A 19,471-nucleotide genomic window follows, 5' to 3' on the forward strand; every position below is an offset into this window, starting at 1 on the left:
TTCTCTCATTCTCTCACTTATCTATTTATTGTATATCTCTTATAGCATGTACAGAGTTAACTCTTATATGGAAACCAAAATTCAACCAAAAATATGCTTATAACCGCTTACAGTCTTCTTTTATACTGGTAGCGTAAGCAATGTTTAGATATCTACTGCATTAATTTGTTGTTTCCTCCTTTTCTTATTATAAATTACTTTAGATTTGTACTAGGTTAAACATATTTAATTTTTACTAAGTATATAGAAAAATATACTAACATCTAAACAGATTAGTTTAATTAAATCCATGGTTAAATATATTTTATAGCATATTTATTTTCTGTTATCAATGTTGTCATATTTTTTAAAATTTGGTGAAACTTACAAACTTTTGATTAAATACAAAGCCGAAGTGACTTTTATAATAAACGAAGGGACCCGTATACTAATACCTCAGGCAAGTTTTAGCATTACCGACATTTTGGTAGGAATATTAATTTCGCAAGCATTATCATAAATCCAAACGCCACACGTTTGACTTGCCAAAAAAAATCTTAGTGCAAGATTTGATATTAAAACAAAACCAAGATTTGCCGAATAACATAATAAAATTATTAAAACAAGTTTAAGAGATAATTGCCTTCCATGGAGCTAAATGTCTTATTCCAAAAAAGGATACAACTTGATGGCAGAAATATTGTCACTGAGTTGACATTTTCATACTAAAACCAAGTGTCAACGGTTCAGTTTAGAAAATTAGCGTCGTTAAGTATGAATGCGTTTGCATCCAGCTGTCTAGAACATGTATCCTGGAATCCTGATTGTAGAAATGCAGCATAAGACAAAGCAGTCATGGCAGGTCTAATGTCAATTAGAAATCGAAAGTGATTTTGTTTCATACACAACCTAGTTTAGACTTAATGCTGGGGTCGCATTCTGATCTTCAGGTTACTACATGGATTTGATCCGTTACTGAAAACAACGACTTAATTTGGTTGAAATCATGTTTGTGAATGCGAAGAATTAATGCATATATGACCAATTAGATGGCTACAATGCAGAGTTGAGCATGTTGGTCCATATTATGAATTATTCGCGCATATGATATGTTGACCGTTGCCTGTTGGAGGTATACGTTGTGTATTTTTAATGTCTATCCCTCACTTTTTTACTGTAAGTTTTTATCAATACATTTTCTAAGATAAACTTCTTAAATAGTTTATAAAGAAATGTAGTAAAAATTATAATACCAAATTAGTTTAAATTCAACTAAACATATTTTAATAGGTCTTTTTTACTCCCACATTTGCTTAAAGGAGATAGCAGCCTATTGCTAAACATCCATAATTATCTGATGAAAAACTGCATAACTAATCCACACATAATCCTAGAGTGCAGATACCACATTGGACCAGGACAGGGAAGATCGATCACATGGAAATGAACCGTCCAGGGTGTGTACTCAGCAAGGTCAGCCTACAGAGCTCAGTTCAACTGTAGGATTGCATCAATGGACAACACACATCCTGGAAAAACTGGGCGCCACCAAAGTGCAAGTTTTTCACTTGGCTACTTCTGCAAAACAAGATATGAACTGCCGACAGACTGCAAATCAGGGGCTGGCCTAACTGTTACTTTTGCCAGTTATGCTACAGGAACCTTGAAACCCCGCAACATCTATTTAAAGATTGTTCATTTGTTCGCCAGATCTGGGCGTGCTTAGCAGACTGAGTAAACCACACATGGTAAATGCATAACCAGAAACCAGAACAGCTTCTCCTTGATTGGTGGTATAGCAGAACGCAAGCCAGCGACAAGACAACAAGAAAAGGATTGAGAAGCTTGCAGATTCTAGTAGCCTGGGAGATATGGTGCGAACGCAATAGAAGAGTGTTTCAGGGAGAAGAGAGAAGTCACATAGAATTGTTGGAAAAAATCATAGACGAAATCAGAACCTGGGCGTTCTGTGGAGCGAAGGATATGGCGAGATTATTGCGTTAGTCCACCTGTAGCCTTTTTAGTTTTGTCTTTCCTTTTCTCCTTCTGGTTCAAGCAATCCGATAAGGAGAACGAAAACCGGCCATATCTAATACGGGTTGTACATGATGCTTCTCAGCTTAATACAGAGTCGCCAGGTTAACCGGTTGGTTTTTCAAAAAAAAAATCCGCACATAATCCTCGACGTTCTCAAACCTGTCCAACAAGATTCAAAACATTTTTGTTTTGTATTGAAAATATTGTTACGTTTTTTCTATAACATGTTAAACTTAAAAAAAACGTTTGATTTAGAAATTAAATTAAATATTGGCACGCCCGTTCTTTTCCGCGGCCCACCCTAGGGTTACTGGGCCTTGTGCATATGTGAGGAGAGACGAGAGCTTTTGGGCCTTTTTCCGATACTTCGCATCTTCGGAGCACGGGAAGCAGCCCATCCAACCTATGCACGTATTGGGCCGGAGGCCTGCTAACGGAAAGAACAGGATGCTGATAATGTACTGCGTCTGGTCGGTCACTTTGTCAGGCCTACCAGATCGTTCCAGAATGCTCTCAAAAAAAGAAGAAGAAGGAGAAAGAAACAGATCATCCCAAATATTCCATTCCCAGAAAAAAAGAAAATAATTTACTGGATCAGTATTAATCCTCAGCTGTAATTATCCAGCTTAATGGAACAACAGACTGGTGTTTATTTAGGGTGTGTTTGGTTGTTAGTTAAGGTGAGATGTGATCGGGTCATCTATATATATTTTTAGCTATATAGTGATCCAGATTTATGTTTGGTTGGATGGACGTAATGATCCAATGTTTTATTTTGTTGGATGGATGATGATAGATAGGATGGGCATATTTAATTACTAATAAATAGTAATATTAATTAATCAATATAAATATTATCCTAATTAGTATAAATTAACAATAAAACATATCTATCATCACTAATTAACACTAATTTAAACTTCTTAATTACTAATTAGTAACAAAACATGCTAATTATCACTAAACAATCACTAATGAACACCGTTAAATGTGAATGAGCTCATCCAGCCAATTTGACCGGATATACCCATCCAGCATCTTCATAGAATATTTTTTTCCTGGGTCACCCCATCCAGTTTCGCCCACGAATCAAACACATCAAAATTAGACGGTCATCTCCCATCTAGAGAAGTCCAACCAACCAAACACACCCACTGGCGGACATACGACCCCATATATATAGTCCCTCTGGTTTTGAAAAATTAACACCAATTACTATTTATTGGTTAATTTTGACCGTTTGTTTTTTAAAAAATAGTATATATATATAATATGTTATATTAGTGATGTGTGATGTAGCCATATAACTTTTAGTAATCATCCACTAATCCTTTAAGTATTATTAATAGTCAAAATTAAAATAATAAATAATTAAATGGTGACAAGTAAATATAGTCGGACGGAGTATGTATGTACGCTGCATCGTCGTGGCTGACCAACAAGTTGCTTGCCGCCTCATGTTTGAAAAAACCAACAAAATTGCAAGTGGCACCTTGCTGTGCCAGTGCCTTATGGGTTGACCGGACTTGCAAGAGCAGCAGGACAGGGGACTCACCGACAATGGCGGCTTTCTTGGCGAGCCCTCATCGCCGTCGACCTCCGAACTTTGCAACATTTCGCCGAACTTTGTAAAATTACAGCGCACTAGGATGACCAAGGTGTTTGAGAAACAATAATGGGCAGCATGGAGTCACAAAGTAATAGGGATGATGAGTGATGGGCAGCAAGGTTGTGCTATTTCGAGCAGACGAAGATTTTCTAATTTTTAAGTTATTTAATGATATAAACGATATAATTAATTATTATAAAGTTAAGATTTTATTTACAGATATAAGATGATAATTTCTATATATTTTTTAAAAGAATAACATGTTCGGTTCGAGAAAAATACACGTAAAAACCAAAAAAAAATCTATACTACTCCATTAGCCGACAAACATAGGAGGTGATTATTTGGTTATTCAGTGAAAAAGTCAAACAACATATATATGAGTGAAAGATAATTTGTAAATAAAACCTTTATATATGTGTTTTTAGTAATCTAAAAGTCAATACTAAACATTAAACTACAAAATTAACTCTAAATTAAGATTGAAAAATTCACATTTGACTTATAAGTATAAACAAAAACGAAAAGATTGGATTGATAGCCTATGTGAGGGGAATGGAGGCCATGCATGTTTTTGCATCTAGGAGAGGCAGGATCGCAGGAATCGTACCAACGTAACATTGGAGAGTTGCGGTGCATTGGAAACAGGAGAGGAGGTAGAGAAGTGGTATGGAGGAAAATGTTATCCAGGTCTAGCAAGAGGAGGTGGGGAAGATATGCATATAGACGGTGCAATCATGAGAGCGTAGTAGTGGTGGATTTAGCCAGTGAAATTAAGTGAGTTCGAACAAGTTAAATAGAGTTTTAACTCCTGTTTCAATTGATATCATAAAATTGTAGGGGGTCTTTGTGGGGTTCTAATAAATAATAAATTTAATGGAGATAGCCTCCGCCGTCTCTAGATTAAATCCATTTCCCTAGTTTTGCAAAGCATTAATAATATGCTAATACGGTATACAGAGTACAGTACAAAGCTAACTGACCAATCCCGAAATCCATGCTCAAAACATTTACGGCGTATGAGCTAAGTTGAACTCATTTGCGGTTACCTAATCATATACAGCAAAATTCTCACGGCATGTTTGAAACCCCAAACGTTGAGATATTTCGAAGCAACTAGCCACGTACAGAACAATTGGGATCCCATGTACATGTAAATTTACCGCACATAGAAACCACTCCCTCATTTTCCACGATATAAGATTTTATAACATTGCCTAGAGACTGTTTGGATGGTATACTCAATTTGTCTAAGATTACCATAATATTTTAGCTAACTTGCCTAAGGTTTGGCTAACAAAAATAGAGCCACACTTGAGCTAGCATGTGACAAGTGTGCCACACTTTCCTGTGTTATTGACATGTGGGCCATGTATATTGAAAATAGAATCTTGTTACAAGTGTGACACAAACCAAACACACACCTAAATTGATTAAATTTGGCTAACTTGAGGTGTGGCAAATTTAGACAAGTCGTGGTAATCAACCAAACATCCCCTTAAATTCGTATGAATGCTAATAAATCTAAACACATATATAAATTATATATATTTATTAATGAATGAATTTACGTAAGTCTAAAAAGTCTTACCATAAACGGAGGTAGCAACATGTATTTTACGCATTTCAAATCATAAATATCATGTATTTTCACTATGTAATCATGCGTTACAAATAATAATCGTGGAAATAAACAAGAGAAGAGAGAGTAAAGTAGACAACCTAACCACTACCAGATTCCAAAACACGAACAAGACTAAACGAGTCGTCGTCGGTCACGTCAACCGCCGCATCCTCCGCCGCAGCCACCGCCCCCGCAGCCGCCGCCGCCGCAGCCTCCTCCGTCAACGGCCGAGGCGATGATGGCGCCGGTGGCCAGCCCCGCGGCAGCGCCGACGGCGAGCCCGGCGCCGGCGCCGCCGAACCCGCTGCGGCCCTGCCTCCCGGCGTTCGCCGGGTACGCGTACCCCGGAGGCGGCGGCTGCGCCGGGTAGCCGTACGCGCCGGCGGGAGGCGGCGGCGGGTACCCCTGGCCGTAGTAGTAGACGTCGTTCCTCCTGTTCTTCCGCCGCTCGGCCCGCTGCCTCCGGGCCCCGTCGGCGCAGCCGAACGCGGCGACGGCGGCCACGGCCACCGTGGCGACGACGGCCAAGATCACCAGCGCGGCCGGGCCGAGCGAAGAGGCGGCGGCGGCGCCTCTCGCGACGCCGTGGAGCGCATGGAGAGCCAGCCTCGCCATCACCCTGCGTCCCGAGGCCGACGAAAGCTTTTGAAGCGGAGCTGCTCGGCCTCAGCGATTGGCTCTTATGGTCAAAAGACTCCGAAGTCTCCTCCTTTGATAAGTTTGCGAATATTATGGATTTAAATTGCCACGGGGAAGATGGAATCTGCCTAAAAGCATTTGTTAGGTTAGGACTCAAATATCCTAATCTTAGTCTTAGTACTAATTCTAATCCTATTCGTAGTAGTGCTAGTCTTATTTAATTTCTATAAATATAAGTCATACTTGTATGTGTAATCTCGAAGCGTTATTAGTATCTCTACTTTAGATAGGAGTTTTTCCACGTTAAATTATGTGTCTTGTTCTATTATTCCCAACCGCATTGAAAACGACAGACAAAACTCTAAAAAACGTTACGTCCCATAATACAGTATTCTGACTATTCACTTATATTTTTTGATATTCGTCTTATTCAAAAATTTAATACGAATATAAAAATTTATAATACTTAAACTACTTTTAACAATAAAGAAAATAATAAACAAAATAAATAATAATTTTAAAATTTTTTAAATAAGACGAGTAGTTAAAGATTACAAACAGAAAATCAAAATCACATATAATATGGGAGGAAGGGAGTATTATAATTCGGTGGATGTCAGATAAATCTTCCCCGTATATATTGCGGCGGCGAGGATATTACCGCGTGGATGAAGCATGCGAGCGATTTGCACATGGCAATAAACGTGCACGCGAAAACCTATCTATGTGATCAATTTTACAGCTAGATCGATATATCGTTAACATGACGTTAATATAATTGAGATTGATGCATATACACATCTCGATGCAACTAGTATGTTGACTGTCATTAAAAATAATTAGTTGTAAATATTAGTATGCGTGCGTATTAAATTTGTAACGTAACCCACTAACAACTGCACAAAGACGGAACCCAAAATAGATAATAGATATTGAGCTTGTGCCTAAAAATACAACTCCAACCATGCTACTGGTATCATTGTTGTGCCGCAATTAAGGAAGCGGAAACCAAATGTCTCGTCAAACTTTTTAGTCATGAAGAGCGGTCACCGCTGCACAGGGAAGGTTCTCCAAAGCAGCGCCCTCACGAAGGACACAACATAAAAATAACGACACTTCCAAGATGGGAAACAGCGCCCAAGGGTCTGGTTATTAGCCCTCCCTGCCAATTTACCGAAAGAAAGTGCTATCCACTGAGGGGCAAGCGGGGGAAGTGCAGAAATCGCGTATCCGTCTTATCCTCGGTCGGCAAGGATTTTACTAACGACTTCTCATCCCGTCACACTACAAACTCGCACAACGATTGTCGACGAACCACATCGTATCACCAACCACCCAAATCAGCATCCATAGCTCGAACGACGGCTTATAGAACAAACCAAATTGTCACCGCATCACCGCCATCTCCTTTTGCTAGTTGTTTCCTCCATCCTCTCCCGGAAGCTCCCCACGACTAGAAAAGTGAGTCCATTCATAGAAGAGAAGCAGCTCCAAAAGGAATGTGACTCACAATCGATCGAAGGAGAACGACAACATGTCATCGCCGCCCACTTGCTTCCCCGATCATTGTTGTTATCCAACTGCTTCCTTGATTACTGCCAATGCGCCAAGGCCACCTCGAGTCCCCACCTATGGGCGGTGGCCACCCTCTCGCCGTCGATGTTTGCAGTCTAGGGGGAAACAGTCAGAGAGAGGGGTTTCCTCGCCTACGGTGACATCGCCATCTTGTCACCATTCGCACCTAGAGCTAGAGACGGATTTATCATCGGGGCTAGGGGCTTCAGCCACCCTGCCCGATCTGCACCATTGAAGCTCTTCTTAGCCTTTCCAACAAAATTTCTAATGTTACTAAAGAGGAAAGGACTAGAAACAGTTCTCTTTCGTCCAACGCCTCCTAATATTTTTTCTAGGTCCGTCACTGTCTGGAACTAGCATGTTGATGGTTTGGGAAGAGCCCTCTTATCAATGCCACTTGCTCAGTTGCTCTGCGTAAGGTGGATTAGACAACTGGAGAAAGGCCGGTCGTCCTCCCTTGCTTGTTTGTTGTGTCATCGTAGTAACTTTCGACCTAGGTGCTCTTTTGTATTGGAGAAGGCCCTAGATCTAGGTGGAGGGGTTAGATCGTCGAGCTCCCCCACCGCGCGACATAGCTACCATCATCATCATGTTGTCAATACTATCGCGTAGATACCGTTATTGCCTTGTTGTCGTCCTTTTTTCATATCAGAAGGGCGACAGACCAAGCCTTGTCGCCGCCACCGTATCCTAGATGGCCACGCGGTTTCTAATGACTTGCTTCGGAAGAAGTGAGACGGAGAGGAAGGAGGGGGTTGGCAGCGGCTAGCCTCCTCCTCTTTTCGCTTTTGGTTTTGCTTATAACCCAAAATTTCAAATTTTTAATCTTAAATTTAGAGTTGATTTGTGTTTTTTCATCGTAGTTTATTTTCCAGTCTTTGCTTTTAGATCGTCAAGACACATATATAAAAGGTTTTCTCTCAAATTATTTTTTACGTGAAAATATGTTATTTGACTTTTTATTTGAAAAATGGACCCGTTTTGAGTCGTCCCCGTTTGGTAGCTTTGTGTTGCCCAAGCTCATCTCCGAATGCTTTTATTATAAGCAACGCGCTTAAAGTACAAGGAATGCGCGTGGATAGATATAACCTCCTCCGGAGTTGTTAAAAGATTTGTTGACCATCCATTTCAGAATTAAAAAAAAGGGTTTCTTACCGTTCTGCATTATCTGACCGCCATTTGCACGTCTGATGGGGGTAAACCGAAAAAAGAAAAAGGGAGATTATTCTCCGTGCTTTGGTTGCTTTCCCAACACCAAGCTGCTTATGCCCAAATATATATGCGTCATGCATCTAATCGAGAATTAAGTAGAGTGTAATGGGCTCGCTGCAGATGTGAACATCAAAGCCTTTGGCATATTCTCTCCCAAAGTTTTGGTCGCCATCGATGTCGACACTGCCTTTCTCACAAAGTAACGGCGTATGTACACGTATAAATAGCGCTTCAACAATAAACCAGCAGTTGTATACTGCTACCTCTGTTTAAGTTTACAGTTTTTTTGTCTAAATTTACATAAATTCTAATAAATCAGAATTTAATTCTAAATACACACATTGATTAATGGATAAATCTAAACATAACTAACATAATTGAAAAGCCTTGCAATATAAAGCAGATGAGTAATGCTCCCTCCGGATTTTTATATTTGACATTTTGATTTACGTTTGACTCTTCGTCTTATTTAAAATTTTTGTCTAAATATATAAAATTATAAATCATACTTAAAGTTAATTTAGTAATAAACCAAATTATAATAAAATAGTCAATAATTATATAAAATTTTTGAATAAAACGATGGGTCAAACGTAGATAAAAAGTCAACGGCGTCAATCAAAAATTCGTAGAGAGTACAAGATAACTAGCAGCATGGGGTATTATAGTATTATAGCCTGAACTATTTACACCTCCATTTTTTCACTTTTGCTTATACTTATAACCAAAATTTAAATTTTCAACCTTAAATTTGAAATTGATTTTGAGATTTTTTTTCCCAAAAGTTGTTTTATTTATAAATTATTTTTCGTTTCGTAAATATAGCGTTTGATTTTTGTTTCATTAAAAACCCCGATCTGGATGGTTGACGGAGATGGAAGATATTTTTGCCATACACAAAAGATCTTATCTTTGACGATCAAAATCATGGTAGGCCGCCGCAAATTCATCGTAGTTGCCAAATTATGCGTGACGCACTCGCTTCTATCATCAATGAATTAGTAGTTTCTTTCGTATATTGTGGACTCGTGGTTGTCTGACAGAGGAGGACTGCTTGGGAGCATCGGAAATTTTTTGCTGCTGCAAATGTTTTGCAGTTTACACATGTATTTACTACTGTACGAACACGGAAAATCTCTGGATAAGAAGGCAGTGAAATTATGCTGTAAAAGTTGATGGGACAAAGCATACAAATCGATCCTCTAAATCTAGTTATTAGGCGTCAAGACGTATATCGGTTCTGAATATCCTTTTACCGAACTCGCTGGACATGTACTGAAAGATGCAACCCGGAACTGAAAATCTGAATTATTCAGGCATGAAAAACACAACCATTGAATACATCAGTGAATAATCTGAAAATGAAAATCTCCATGCCTGTATTTTTAGATCGGAATTGGGCCAACCACTGAGCTTTTAAGAAGGCATTGACCATTTGTTTGGGCCAAAAAGGATGACCCCTATTCACCCTATTTGTTTGGGCCCAAAAGGATTACCCCTATTCACCCTGGTTCTATGGCATTGGGCCAGTTGGACACTGAGTTTATATTGTTTCCTAAAGATCAAGAAGCCCACAGACCTAAGGAAGTACTAGTCCCTCAGGTTTCTTATGTTTGAAACCAATCATATGTTTGATTATTTTACAAAACATACAAAAAAATACAGATAATATTTAATGTTTATTCAATGATAAAATAAATCATAACTAACTAAATAATATTTACATAGTGTTTTTGAATAAGACATTGATCAAACTTGCCATTAAAAGTTATCGTTAAACTTGCGAACCGGAGCGATCCTAGGTGGTCATTGTTTGATTTTTTTTATAAAAAAAACAACCACAATATTTACAAACAAAAAATAATTATAAATAAAACTTTTATATGTATGATCTTGGCGATCTAAAAGCAAAGATTAAAAAATAAACCACAACAAAAGAACCCAAAATGAATTTTAAATTTAACTTATAAATTTCACCATAGACGAGAAGAATATGAGGCCGCTACTTTTCCGCTTGTTCCGGAGAAGCATGAGAAACAGAAGTCAACCTGAAAAGCAACGCTTGGGTTGGACTTGGACCAGGCCAGCAGGGGGAGCAGGCGGCGCATCTTGCAAGCTCGCAACTGGAAGATTCAACGGATTCGCAGCAGAGACGTCGCCACCGGCCAGAGCCTTTCAGTTTCGACGCTCGAGCAGAGACGCCTCCGCCCAGGAAGCATCCGTAGCCCATTCATTATTGGCGATTGTTGACCGCTCTCCGACTTTCGCCGAGCTCGCTCTCCGGTCTAATACTACAGATCTATAGGCCCATAAAGTCGGAAAAAAAATTTGAGAGAGATATCACGTCAACATGTACGATCGTAAATTTAAAATATTAAATGTAGTTTAATTATAAAATAAATTTTATATTTCGATAAATTTTTTAAATCTAATTAATCCGTCGTTAGTATATATTAATTACTGTACCACTTATGACCGATCATGTACTAATTAGGCTTAAAAGATTTGTCTCATTATTTTTCCCATAACTGTATAATTAGTTATGAATATTTAATATTTATGTGTCTAAAAATTCGATGGATGTTTTTAAGACTAAACAAGGCCTTAATCTGAATTAGTATATTATATTGCATAGCACTCGTCAAGAACGGCGGCGCGGTGCACGTACGTGTGCTTTCCTGAGCCCTCCGTTCTCACCAACTCTCAGGCTGTCATAGACTCAGCTGCAGGCAGGCAAATTCAGACATCGTCTGATCTGATCCCTTCCTTCAGGAGAGACATGCAAGAGAGGCCTCTCATCGTTTTTGGATCAGAGATGAGCTCAATCATTTAGGCCGAGGGCGCAGTAAGAAGCCACAGGGGTCAGGGTGCTTGAACAAACAAGATCATCCTCGGTGAAAGTAAGCCTTCTCCTTTTCTGAAGCTGTTCTTCTTCGCTTGGTTGGTTTTTCTTACTTCAGTTGTGGTCGTCGTCTTCTCTTCTTGTGTTCATGGGCTCGCTGCAATCCGCGTTCTACTGGTTGTTTCTTCTCCTTTGTAGTGAGATTAAACCCGAGCCTTTCGTGCGTTCCTGACAAACATATATAGCTCGATGTTGTAGGACACCATGAACAAAATGGTTGCATGTGTTTATATCATGCCACAAGTGATTTCTTTTTTTTTTAGTTCTGAGATCACTTGTTCTTTTTCATGTCTGAAGTCCTTTGATCTGAAGTTCAGTTGAGATGAACTAAACATAGATTGGACAGAATATATCAACGGGAACATGTTTTCTTTTCTGCAGGATCCATAATTTTAAGCACGTTTGCACTTCCATCTGTTGGCACGTTAGTAATTTTTTTAATCCATGATGAATATTTTTCTGCAGGCCGGCGGCTACCCGGCTAGATATTATTAAGAGAGATATGCCATATAAAATAATACAGAAACAAAGTTCAGTGCTGTCATGATACCATCACCCACAAAATACCCGGTGTGCCAAACCAAAGCAGAGCTCTTATCTGATTTCACTTTTCTGGGGATATCACCAACCGTTCCCAAACCAATTTCTACGAAAAGTAGTTAAACCAATGTAGAACTGGTCAAATATGAACAGTACAAAAATGTAAATTAAATGTGCAAAAACTGATTATGATATTCTTTTTTATGCTTGGCTGATATATGCAATGACGCAGTAACAATGGAGTCAAGACGAGCTTAATGAGAGGACGCATCTGAGCATGTCTACTGCTGTTGCCATAAGTAAGTGAGATAAGCACTATGATACTATCACCATGGCAAATAGAAGATCAGTTTTTTTTTTTTCATGACTAACTGTTCGTCGTCTCGTTTCTTCAGTATCGTCAGTCTCAGGGACAGCTGCTGTTGTAGTGATGATCGCCCTGATCAAACGATGCCTCCGATTCAGGAAGAAGATGAAGAAGAAGATGCTGCACAGGATTGCGAAGGAGGCAACCGAGCATCACCGGAAGCTGGAAGCTCAAGACGCCATGGACAGCGTGATGATCGAGATCGGGCCGGTGGAGAAGTTCCTCAACGAGATCCTCAGCGAGAAGCCGATGCGCTTCACGTCCGAGCAGCTGGCGGCGTGCACCCGGTGCTACTCGTCGGAGCTGGGGTCCGGCGGCTTCGGGGTGGTGTACAGGGGGGAGCTGCCCAATGGGCTGCAGGTGGCGGTGAAGGTGCTCAAGGTGTCCATGAACAAGAAGGTCCAGGAGGCGTTCATGGCGGAGATCGGCACCATCGGGAGGACGTACCACGTCCACCTCGTCAGGCTCTACGGCTTCTGCTTCGACGCCGACACCAAGGCGCTGGTCTACGAGTTCTTGGAGAACGGCTCCCTCGAGAAGTACCTCTACGACGGGGAGGACAGGGGGCGGCTGGAGTGGAGGACGCTGCACGACATCGCCGTCGGCACGGCGAAGGGGATCCGGTACCTCCACGAGGAGTGCCAGCAGAGGATCGTGCACTACGACATCAAGCCGGCGAACATCCTCCTCACCGCCGACTTCACCCCGAAGGTGGCCGACTTCGGGCTGGCCAGGCTCGGCGAGCGGGAGAACACGCACATGTCGCTGACCGGCGGGCGCGGTACGCCCGGGTACGCGGCGCCGGAGCTGTGGATGGCGCTGCCGGCGACGGAGAAGTGCGACGTGTACAGCTTCGGGATGGTGCTGTTCGAGATCCTTGGGCGGCGGCGCAACTACGACCTCGCGCAGGCGGAGAGCCAGGAGTGGTTCCCCAAGTGGGTGTGGGACAGGTACGAGCAGGGGGACATCGAGTGCGTCGTCTCCGTCGCCGGCATCGGCGAGGCCGACAGGGTGAAGGCCGAGATGATGTGCAAGGTGGCGCTGTGGTGCGTGCAGTTCCAGCCGTCGGCGCGCCCGACGATGAGCAGCGTGGTGCGGATGCTGGAGGGGGAGATGGCCATCGTCCCGCCGGTGAACCCCTTCCATTACATCATGGGCGGCGGAGGCTCGAGCAGCTCGATGCTGACGAGCAGCGGCGGCACGACTCTGAGCAGCAGCGACACCACCAGGGGAAGCAGCGAGATGGCGGTCAGCCCTCCTGCCAAGAAGTCAATCGACGTCATGGTTGAATAGTCAAAGTCCACGTGTAAATGTTGACCCTCACCGATTCCCTCTTTATACAAGCAAGACAGAGATTCTGTGTTTATGCCGTTGTAATTATTATATCTTTCAGCTAATGTGTTTGGCATTCTACACATATTTTCTTCATTTTAAATTATAAGATGTTTTTATTCTACCTACACACTTTTATGTTAATAAAAATGTTTTGTATATCCAAATTTATTAGTATTTATATGGACGTAGTGAGCCAAAACATTTGACTACTTGTGTACAAAAGAAAAACTTTATTTTTAGATTTATATGTTCAACGTTTGACCATCTGTCTTATTTAAAAGTTTTCTAGAAAGCTTAAAAAAATAATCACGCATAAATTACTATGTATGTTTTATCATCTAGTAACAATAAACATATTAATTTTTTTAAATAAAATAAATAATTAGATATTACATCTAAAAACCGAAAAATAAACTTATTTGTGAACGGAGGAAATATAATGTAAAATGAAGGTGACAGTGTGTTTGATGTTGGGGGTTTAGCAGAGCTGGTTTATATTAAAAAAAATAAAACATATTGATGCAGTAAGTTCATCAATACATGGGCCTAATTACAGCATGCAACACAAGTATAGGCCCGTCCTGATTCCTCAAGCTGACCGGCCCGTACCATTGCCTGTACGAGCTGACGAGCTACCCGATTCCGTGGTGGCGGTGGTGGTGTACCCCGACGGCGTCGAGCCGGCGGCGTACGGCGCGAGGTGCGCGAACGGGTTGCGCGGCGAGGCGATGTGGTCCTCCCCCTCCAGCATCCGCACGACGCTGCCCATGGACGGCCTGTCCTCCGGCCGGTACTGCACGCACCACAGCGCCACCATGCACACCCTCTCCGCCTTCTCCCTCTCCTTCCCGTCCGCCGCCCTCGCCCGCGCTAGCACGGCCTCCGTCTCGCCGGCCTCGAGCCGGTGCCACACCCACCGCGGGTACCACTCCTGGCCGCCGGTCTCCCGGCCGTGCTCGTGCTGCTGCTGCACCCCGAGCTCCAGGTTCCGCCGCCTCCCGAGGATCTCGAACAGCAGCATCCCGTAGCTGTACACGTCGCACTTGTGCGTCACCGGCAGCGGCATCCACAGCTCCGGCGCCGCGTACCCGGGCGTGCCGCGCGCGCCGGTGATCGTCAGGTGGGTGTCCTCCCTGTCGCAGAGCTTGGCGAGCCCGAAGTCGGACACCTTGGGCGCCAGCCCGGCGCCGAGGAGGACGTTCTCCGGCTTGATGTCGTAGTGGATGATCCGCTGCGCGCACTCCTCGTGCAGGTACCGCACCGCCTTCGCCGTCCCGACGGCGATCTCGTGGAGCTTGTCGAAGGCGATCTTCTCCGGCGCCGAGTTGTCGAACAGGTGGCGGTCGAGCGAGCCCTTCTCCATGTACTCGTACACGAGCGCCTTCACCTCGGCGTCGAAGCAGAAGCCGTAGAGGCGGACGAGGTTGATGTGGTACGTCCTCCCGATGGTGCCGACCTCCGCCATGAACTGCTCCTCGGCGCGCTTCCCGAGCGTGCTGTTGAGCACCTTGACGGCCACCGGCGCGCCGCTCGGGAACCTGCCGCGGTACACCACGCCGAACCCGCCGGAGCCGACCTTGTGGGAGTAGTTCTTGGTGAAGACGCGCAGCTGCGCCGCGCTGAACCGGACGGGCCGCTCGTTCTGGAGGCCCTCGATGAAGTGGCTCATGCTGCCCATCTCGACACCCGCGTCGCCGCCGCCGCCGGCGCCGTTGGCGAAGGACGACGACGACGCCGCCGTGTAGCGCTGTTGGTTGCCGATGCCTTCTCGCAAGTACACTTTCATGGCCATCTTGGCGCACTCGTAAATCGCAACAATGGCGACGATGGTTACTATACCAGCCGTGATCAACCCAACTGCAAGATGTTCATAACAAATTTCTCAAACGTTTGGATAATCTGAGTAAGGAAGCATATGCATATGAATCATACTTACTGATTGCTAAAGCAAGGCTTCCATTGGCGATCGCCATGTTGTTGATAAACTAGGGAGTGGTTAGCTTCAGTGCAAACTGAAAAGAGGGATTATATATTGTTTGGCGTAGTGTTTGTCTGGGACATTTTCTTGGTTCATTTGCTTGCTGCAGCTAGCTGGTAGGACTGTTTCTGTTTCTTCAGTGCAAATGATTCGTGCAGAGATAAAAACAATCGTTTCTGCAACCTTCACGCTGAGGCAACAACCGTAAAGAATTTGATCAGGTCAACGAACTGAAACTAGAAGAGGATTAGTACGGAGTATCCTGTTTGACTATAGCTTCGTCTGCATGGAGCAGAGTGTATTTGTATATGGCGATTTCTCTGTCAGGATGACAGCTGATGTCTCCATTTTCCCCCTTCTTCTCTCTCGATTCTCGAAGTAAATTGTTCTATTGGTTCTTAAATCAACAGCAATGGCATTGGTAAGCTGAAATATGTACCGTGTCAATCAGACTCTCCTCTCCCTGTGAATTGAAATTTGACGACTTGTGTGTTACTACCGGGTCTTGTTCTACACTGCCACTAGCTTAGTAACTCTGGCAACAAGACACCATGGCATAACAGTTAACGGACATGCTAAAGAGGAAGGGACTGACGTCAAATGTTTATTTTGCTAGTAAGTTACCCATACCTTGCAATGGAAACCCATTGAAAATGAGCTCAATAGATAGATCCAGTACAAAACAAAAATTGTTTATTGGTTATGTTTTTCCTGTGAACATAATGCAGCGCGTGTGACAAGCAGTTGTTTTTTTTTCCCCTCTAGGTGGAGGAGAGTTTTTTTTTTTTTTTGATTTCTCAGGGTGGAGTGCGCTACGCGCCAGTGTCTCAACGGCAGATAATATGAAATCCTCATTTCAAGGGCCTGAAAATTTGGAAGGGGCAAAAGTAACAAACGAATTTGTAGAGGCAGAAAGCAGCAGCTGATTATCAAGTGGTCAACATAATTTGTGAAGAAATGCAAGTTTTTCTTTCCATGTTCTTTTTTTTTCCATTTTTCTGTCTGTAACTTGAGCTGTACACAGGGTCTATCTGGATTGTAGCCCAACTTAACAATGCCAAATAATTGGCAGTGCAATTTTTTTTGGCACTTACCTGGTTTTAAAGTCAAAATTTAGGGAATTCCAGATAATTTGGCACATCTTTGATAATAGTAATATAAGGTAAACACATATTTTTTTTATTTACAAAAAATAGTATGCAAATAAAAAATCATATATATGTTTGTAGGGATCTAAAAGAAAATGCTGAAAAATAAACTAACGGAAAAAATCTAAAATCAACCTCAACTTTAATATTAAAAATTTAAATTTTGGTTTATTAGCATAACAGAAATGAAAAGGCAATAACTAGAAAATCTACTTATTTAGTTATTTTTCAGTACCTGTGTCAGAAGATGACGCGTCGAATGCCAATGCGCACACTCCATTTTCCTGTTCAAACATGACATCACACGTGCCCTTGCTGTCATAACCTGATAAACTCATCTGCTTCCTTTTGGTTGAATAAATTTTCAACTATTATTACATGCTGATCCTGCTGGTGTTCTCTAAAAATGTATTACACCGTATGTTCTGAGCGGACACATACTCTCAGTTTCAACGGCGTGGAATGGCATACGCGATATTTTAACGATCCTAAGCAGTACGTGTTTCTCATTTAGCATTTTTATTTGGCAGGTTAATTAGGAGTATGGACCAAGTTTTTGTGAACTTGCTTGTGATGACGACCTGCTGATTTTTTTCTCTATCCGTACAGATGCACGGATATGTCAGTAACAATGTTCAGTGAACACGTACGGCAGCTGATAAAAGTTTCAATTTTCAAGTTTTGAATCCGAGAGATGAACACCTCTCTCGCGCTAGGTAATTAATCATCTTTCATGTGTGTACTGCTCGTGCTCTTGATTCGATTCTTTTTTTTTCTCGTTTTGTAATGTGCAATTTGCGCGCGGATGCAGCTGGGATCATCATCGGTGGCATTGCCGCCATTTTGGTGTTGAAATTCATCATGAGATGCGTGGAGGCCAAGCACGCCGAGCGCGCGCGGCGGCAGGAGGAGGCGCCGGCGCCGGCGAGCGGCGCGTGCACCAGCGCGGGCGCCGCCGCGCAGTTTGATCACCACGTCCGCGTGGCGGGCGAGATGGGGTCCGTGGACCGGTTCCTGGACGGCATCCTGCGGGAGAGGCCGGCGCGGTTCACGCCGGAGAACCTGCGGGAGTTCACGGGGGGCTACGCGGAGCGGGTGGGCGCCGGCGGGTTCGGCGTGGTGTACCGCGGCAGGTTCCCGGACGGCGTGCCGGTGGCGGTCAAGATCCTCCACGGCACGCTGGACCGCCGCGCCGAGGAGCAGTTCATGGCGGAGGTCGGCACGGCGGCGCGCACCCACCACATCAACCTCGTCCGCCTCTACGGCTTCTGCTTCGACGCCACCACCAAGGCCCTCGTCTACGAGTACCTCGAGAACGGCTCGCTCGACCGCGTCCTCTTCGACCACGGCGGCGGCGGCGGCGCCGCCATAGGGTTCGACACGCTGCACGGCATCGTCGTCGGCACGGCGCGCGGGGTGAGGTACCTGCACGAGGAGTGCCAGCACCGGATCATCCACTACGACATCAAGCCGGGCAACGTGCTGCTCGCCGCCGACTACGCGCCCAAGGTGGCCGACTTCGGGCTCGCCAAGCTCTGCAACCGCGACAACACGCACCTGACGATGACCGGCGCCCGCGGCACGCCCGGGTACGCGGCGCCGGAGCTGTGGCTGCCGCTGCCGGTGACGCACAAGTGCGACGTGTACAGCTTCGGCATGCTGGTGTTCGAGATCCTCGGGCGGCGGCGCAACCTCGTGCCCCAGCACCCGGCGGCGGAGAGCCAGGAGTGGTACCCCAGGTGGGTGTGGCAGAGGCTCGACCATGGCCGGTTCGACGAGGTCACGGCGGCGTCGGGGATCCGGAGCACGGACGCCGAGAAGGCGGAGAGGATGTGCAAGGTGGCGCTGTGGTGCATACAGTACCAGCCGGAGGCGAGGCCGTCGATGAGCAGCGTCGTCAGGATGCTCGAAGGCGAGGAGCTGATCGCCCGTCCCGTCAACCCGTTCGCGTACATGGCCAGCCTCCGCATGATCTCCAGCTCCGGCAGCGGCGTCAGCACCGCCACCTCCGGCTCCGGCGACTCACCGCAAACATGAGCCTCGACATGACACATCCACCGTTGATAAACTTAATAAACGTGTATGTGTGTATCCTTTTTGTTTACATTTTTTTAAATTTTTTTGTTTACATTTTGGATCAGCTGTTTGAAACTCCGAATGGTGTGTAAACTGCTAGACCCCAGTTAGAAACCAGTTTGTTTAAAATTTATACGGTTTAAGATTTTTCTCACACCTTTTCTCATAGATATTTAGACCTCGGCTTGAGATTAGTGGGCCGGCCCACCCAATGCATTAATGGGCTACTGGGTTAATGGGCCATTCGGCCCGGGGAGCACTTTCCAGCCGCCGCCCCTCTCCTCCCCCCGACAAGAAATTCTTCCCACCCACCCACCCAATGCGTTGCGGGCCCAGGCCCATCCACTGGATCAGTGGGCCCCACCCGTCATCGGCCTAGCCCAACTCGTGAAGCCGCCTCACGTGGTACATCTCATCTAGAAATCGCTCGTGCACCCAACACGTCGGAAA

At 44.3% G+C, this 19,471-nt stretch overlaps 4 protein-coding genes across 5 annotated transcripts; 2 read left to right on the forward strand and 2 right to left on the reverse strand.

The window, feature by feature from the left end:
• Positions 1 to 5,405: 5,405 nt before the first annotated feature.
• On the reverse strand, positions 5,406 to 5,864 carry LOC121054211 (glycine-rich cell wall structural protein 1-like). The gene has a single exon (XM_040523258.1). The coding sequence runs from the start codon at positions 5,862 to 5,864 to the stop codon at positions 5,406 to 5,408; it is 459 nt and encodes a 152-aa protein (XP_040379192.1).
• Positions 5,865 to 11,341: 5,477 nt separating this feature from the next.
• LOC102715573 (G-type lectin S-receptor-like serine/threonine-protein kinase At1g34300) lies at positions 11,342 to 13,966 on the forward strand. 2 transcript variants are annotated; one of them, XM_040523760.1, is made up of 4 exons: positions 11,342 to 11,575; positions 12,043 to 12,147; positions 12,350 to 12,416; positions 12,513 to 13,966. In XM_040523760.1, exons 3-4 carry the CDS (start codon positions 12,395 to 12,397, stop codon positions 13,775 to 13,777), a joined length of 1,287 nt encoding a protein of 428 aa, XP_040379694.1. In that variant the 5' UTR covers positions 11,342 to 11,575; positions 12,043 to 12,147; positions 12,350 to 12,394; the 3' UTR covers positions 13,778 to 13,966. The 2 variants fall into 2 exon arrangements, with proteins under 2 accessions (XP_040379694.1, XP_006652937.1); XM_006652874.3 differs by lacking the exon at positions 12,043 to 12,147.
• A 442-nt stretch (positions 13,967 to 14,408) lies between these two features.
• Positions 14,409 to 15,840, reverse strand: LOC102716868 (rust resistance kinase Lr10-like). Its single transcript, XM_040523259.1, has 3 exons — positions 15,756 to 15,840; positions 15,276 to 15,676; positions 14,409 to 15,200 (listed from the first exon to the last, which is right to left on the reverse strand). Exons 1-3 carry the CDS (start codon positions 15,790 to 15,792, stop codon positions 14,409 to 14,411), a joined length of 1,230 nt encoding a protein of 409 aa, XP_040379193.1. The 5' UTR covers positions 15,793 to 15,840.
• A 2,098-nt stretch (positions 15,841 to 17,938) lies between these two features.
• LOC102717151 (rust resistance kinase Lr10-like) lies at positions 17,939 to 18,982 on the forward strand. Its single transcript, XM_006653775.3, has one exon. It carries the CDS (start codon positions 17,939 to 17,941, stop codon positions 18,980 to 18,982), a length of 1,044 nt encoding a protein of 347 aa, XP_006653838.3.
• The last annotated feature ends 489 nt before the right edge of the window (positions 18,983 to 19,471 follow it).

This window comes from Oryza brachyantha, chromosome 4 (assembly GCF_000231095.2).
Source record: "Oryza brachyantha chromosome 4, ObraRS2, whole genome shotgun sequence".
NCBI lineage: Eukaryota > Viridiplantae > Streptophyta > Magnoliopsida > Poales > Poaceae > Oryza > Oryza brachyantha.

Bases quoted from the DNA above. Each gene is read 5' to 3' on its own strand.
- LOC121054211 (XM_040523258.1), bottom strand. From the start codon at position 5,864: ATGGCGAGGCTGGCTCTCCATGCGCTCCACGGCGTCGCGAGAGGCGCC.
- LOC102715573 (XM_040523760.1), top strand. From the start codon at position 12,395: ATGTCTACTGCTGTTGCCATAA. The intron at 12,417-12,512 runs GTAAGTGAGATA...TCGTTTCTTCAG, and splicing joins GTCTACTGCTGTTGCCATAA to TATCGTCAGTCTCAGGGACA.
- LOC102716868 (XM_040523259.1), bottom strand. From the start codon at position 15,792: ATGGCGATCGCCAATGGAAGCCTTGCTTTAGCAATCA. The intron at 15,677-15,755 runs GTAAGTATGATT...AACATCTTGCAG, and splicing joins AAGCCTTGCTTTAGCAATCA to TTGGGTTGATCACGGCTGGT. The intron at 15,201-15,275 runs GTCGGCACCATC...GCCGAGGTGAAG, and splicing joins AGGAGCAGTTCATGGCGGAG to GCGCTCGTGTACGAGTACAT.
- LOC102717151 (XM_006653775.3), top strand. From the start codon at position 17,939: ATGGGGTCCGTGGACCGGTTCCTGGACGGCATCCTGCGGGAGAGGCCG.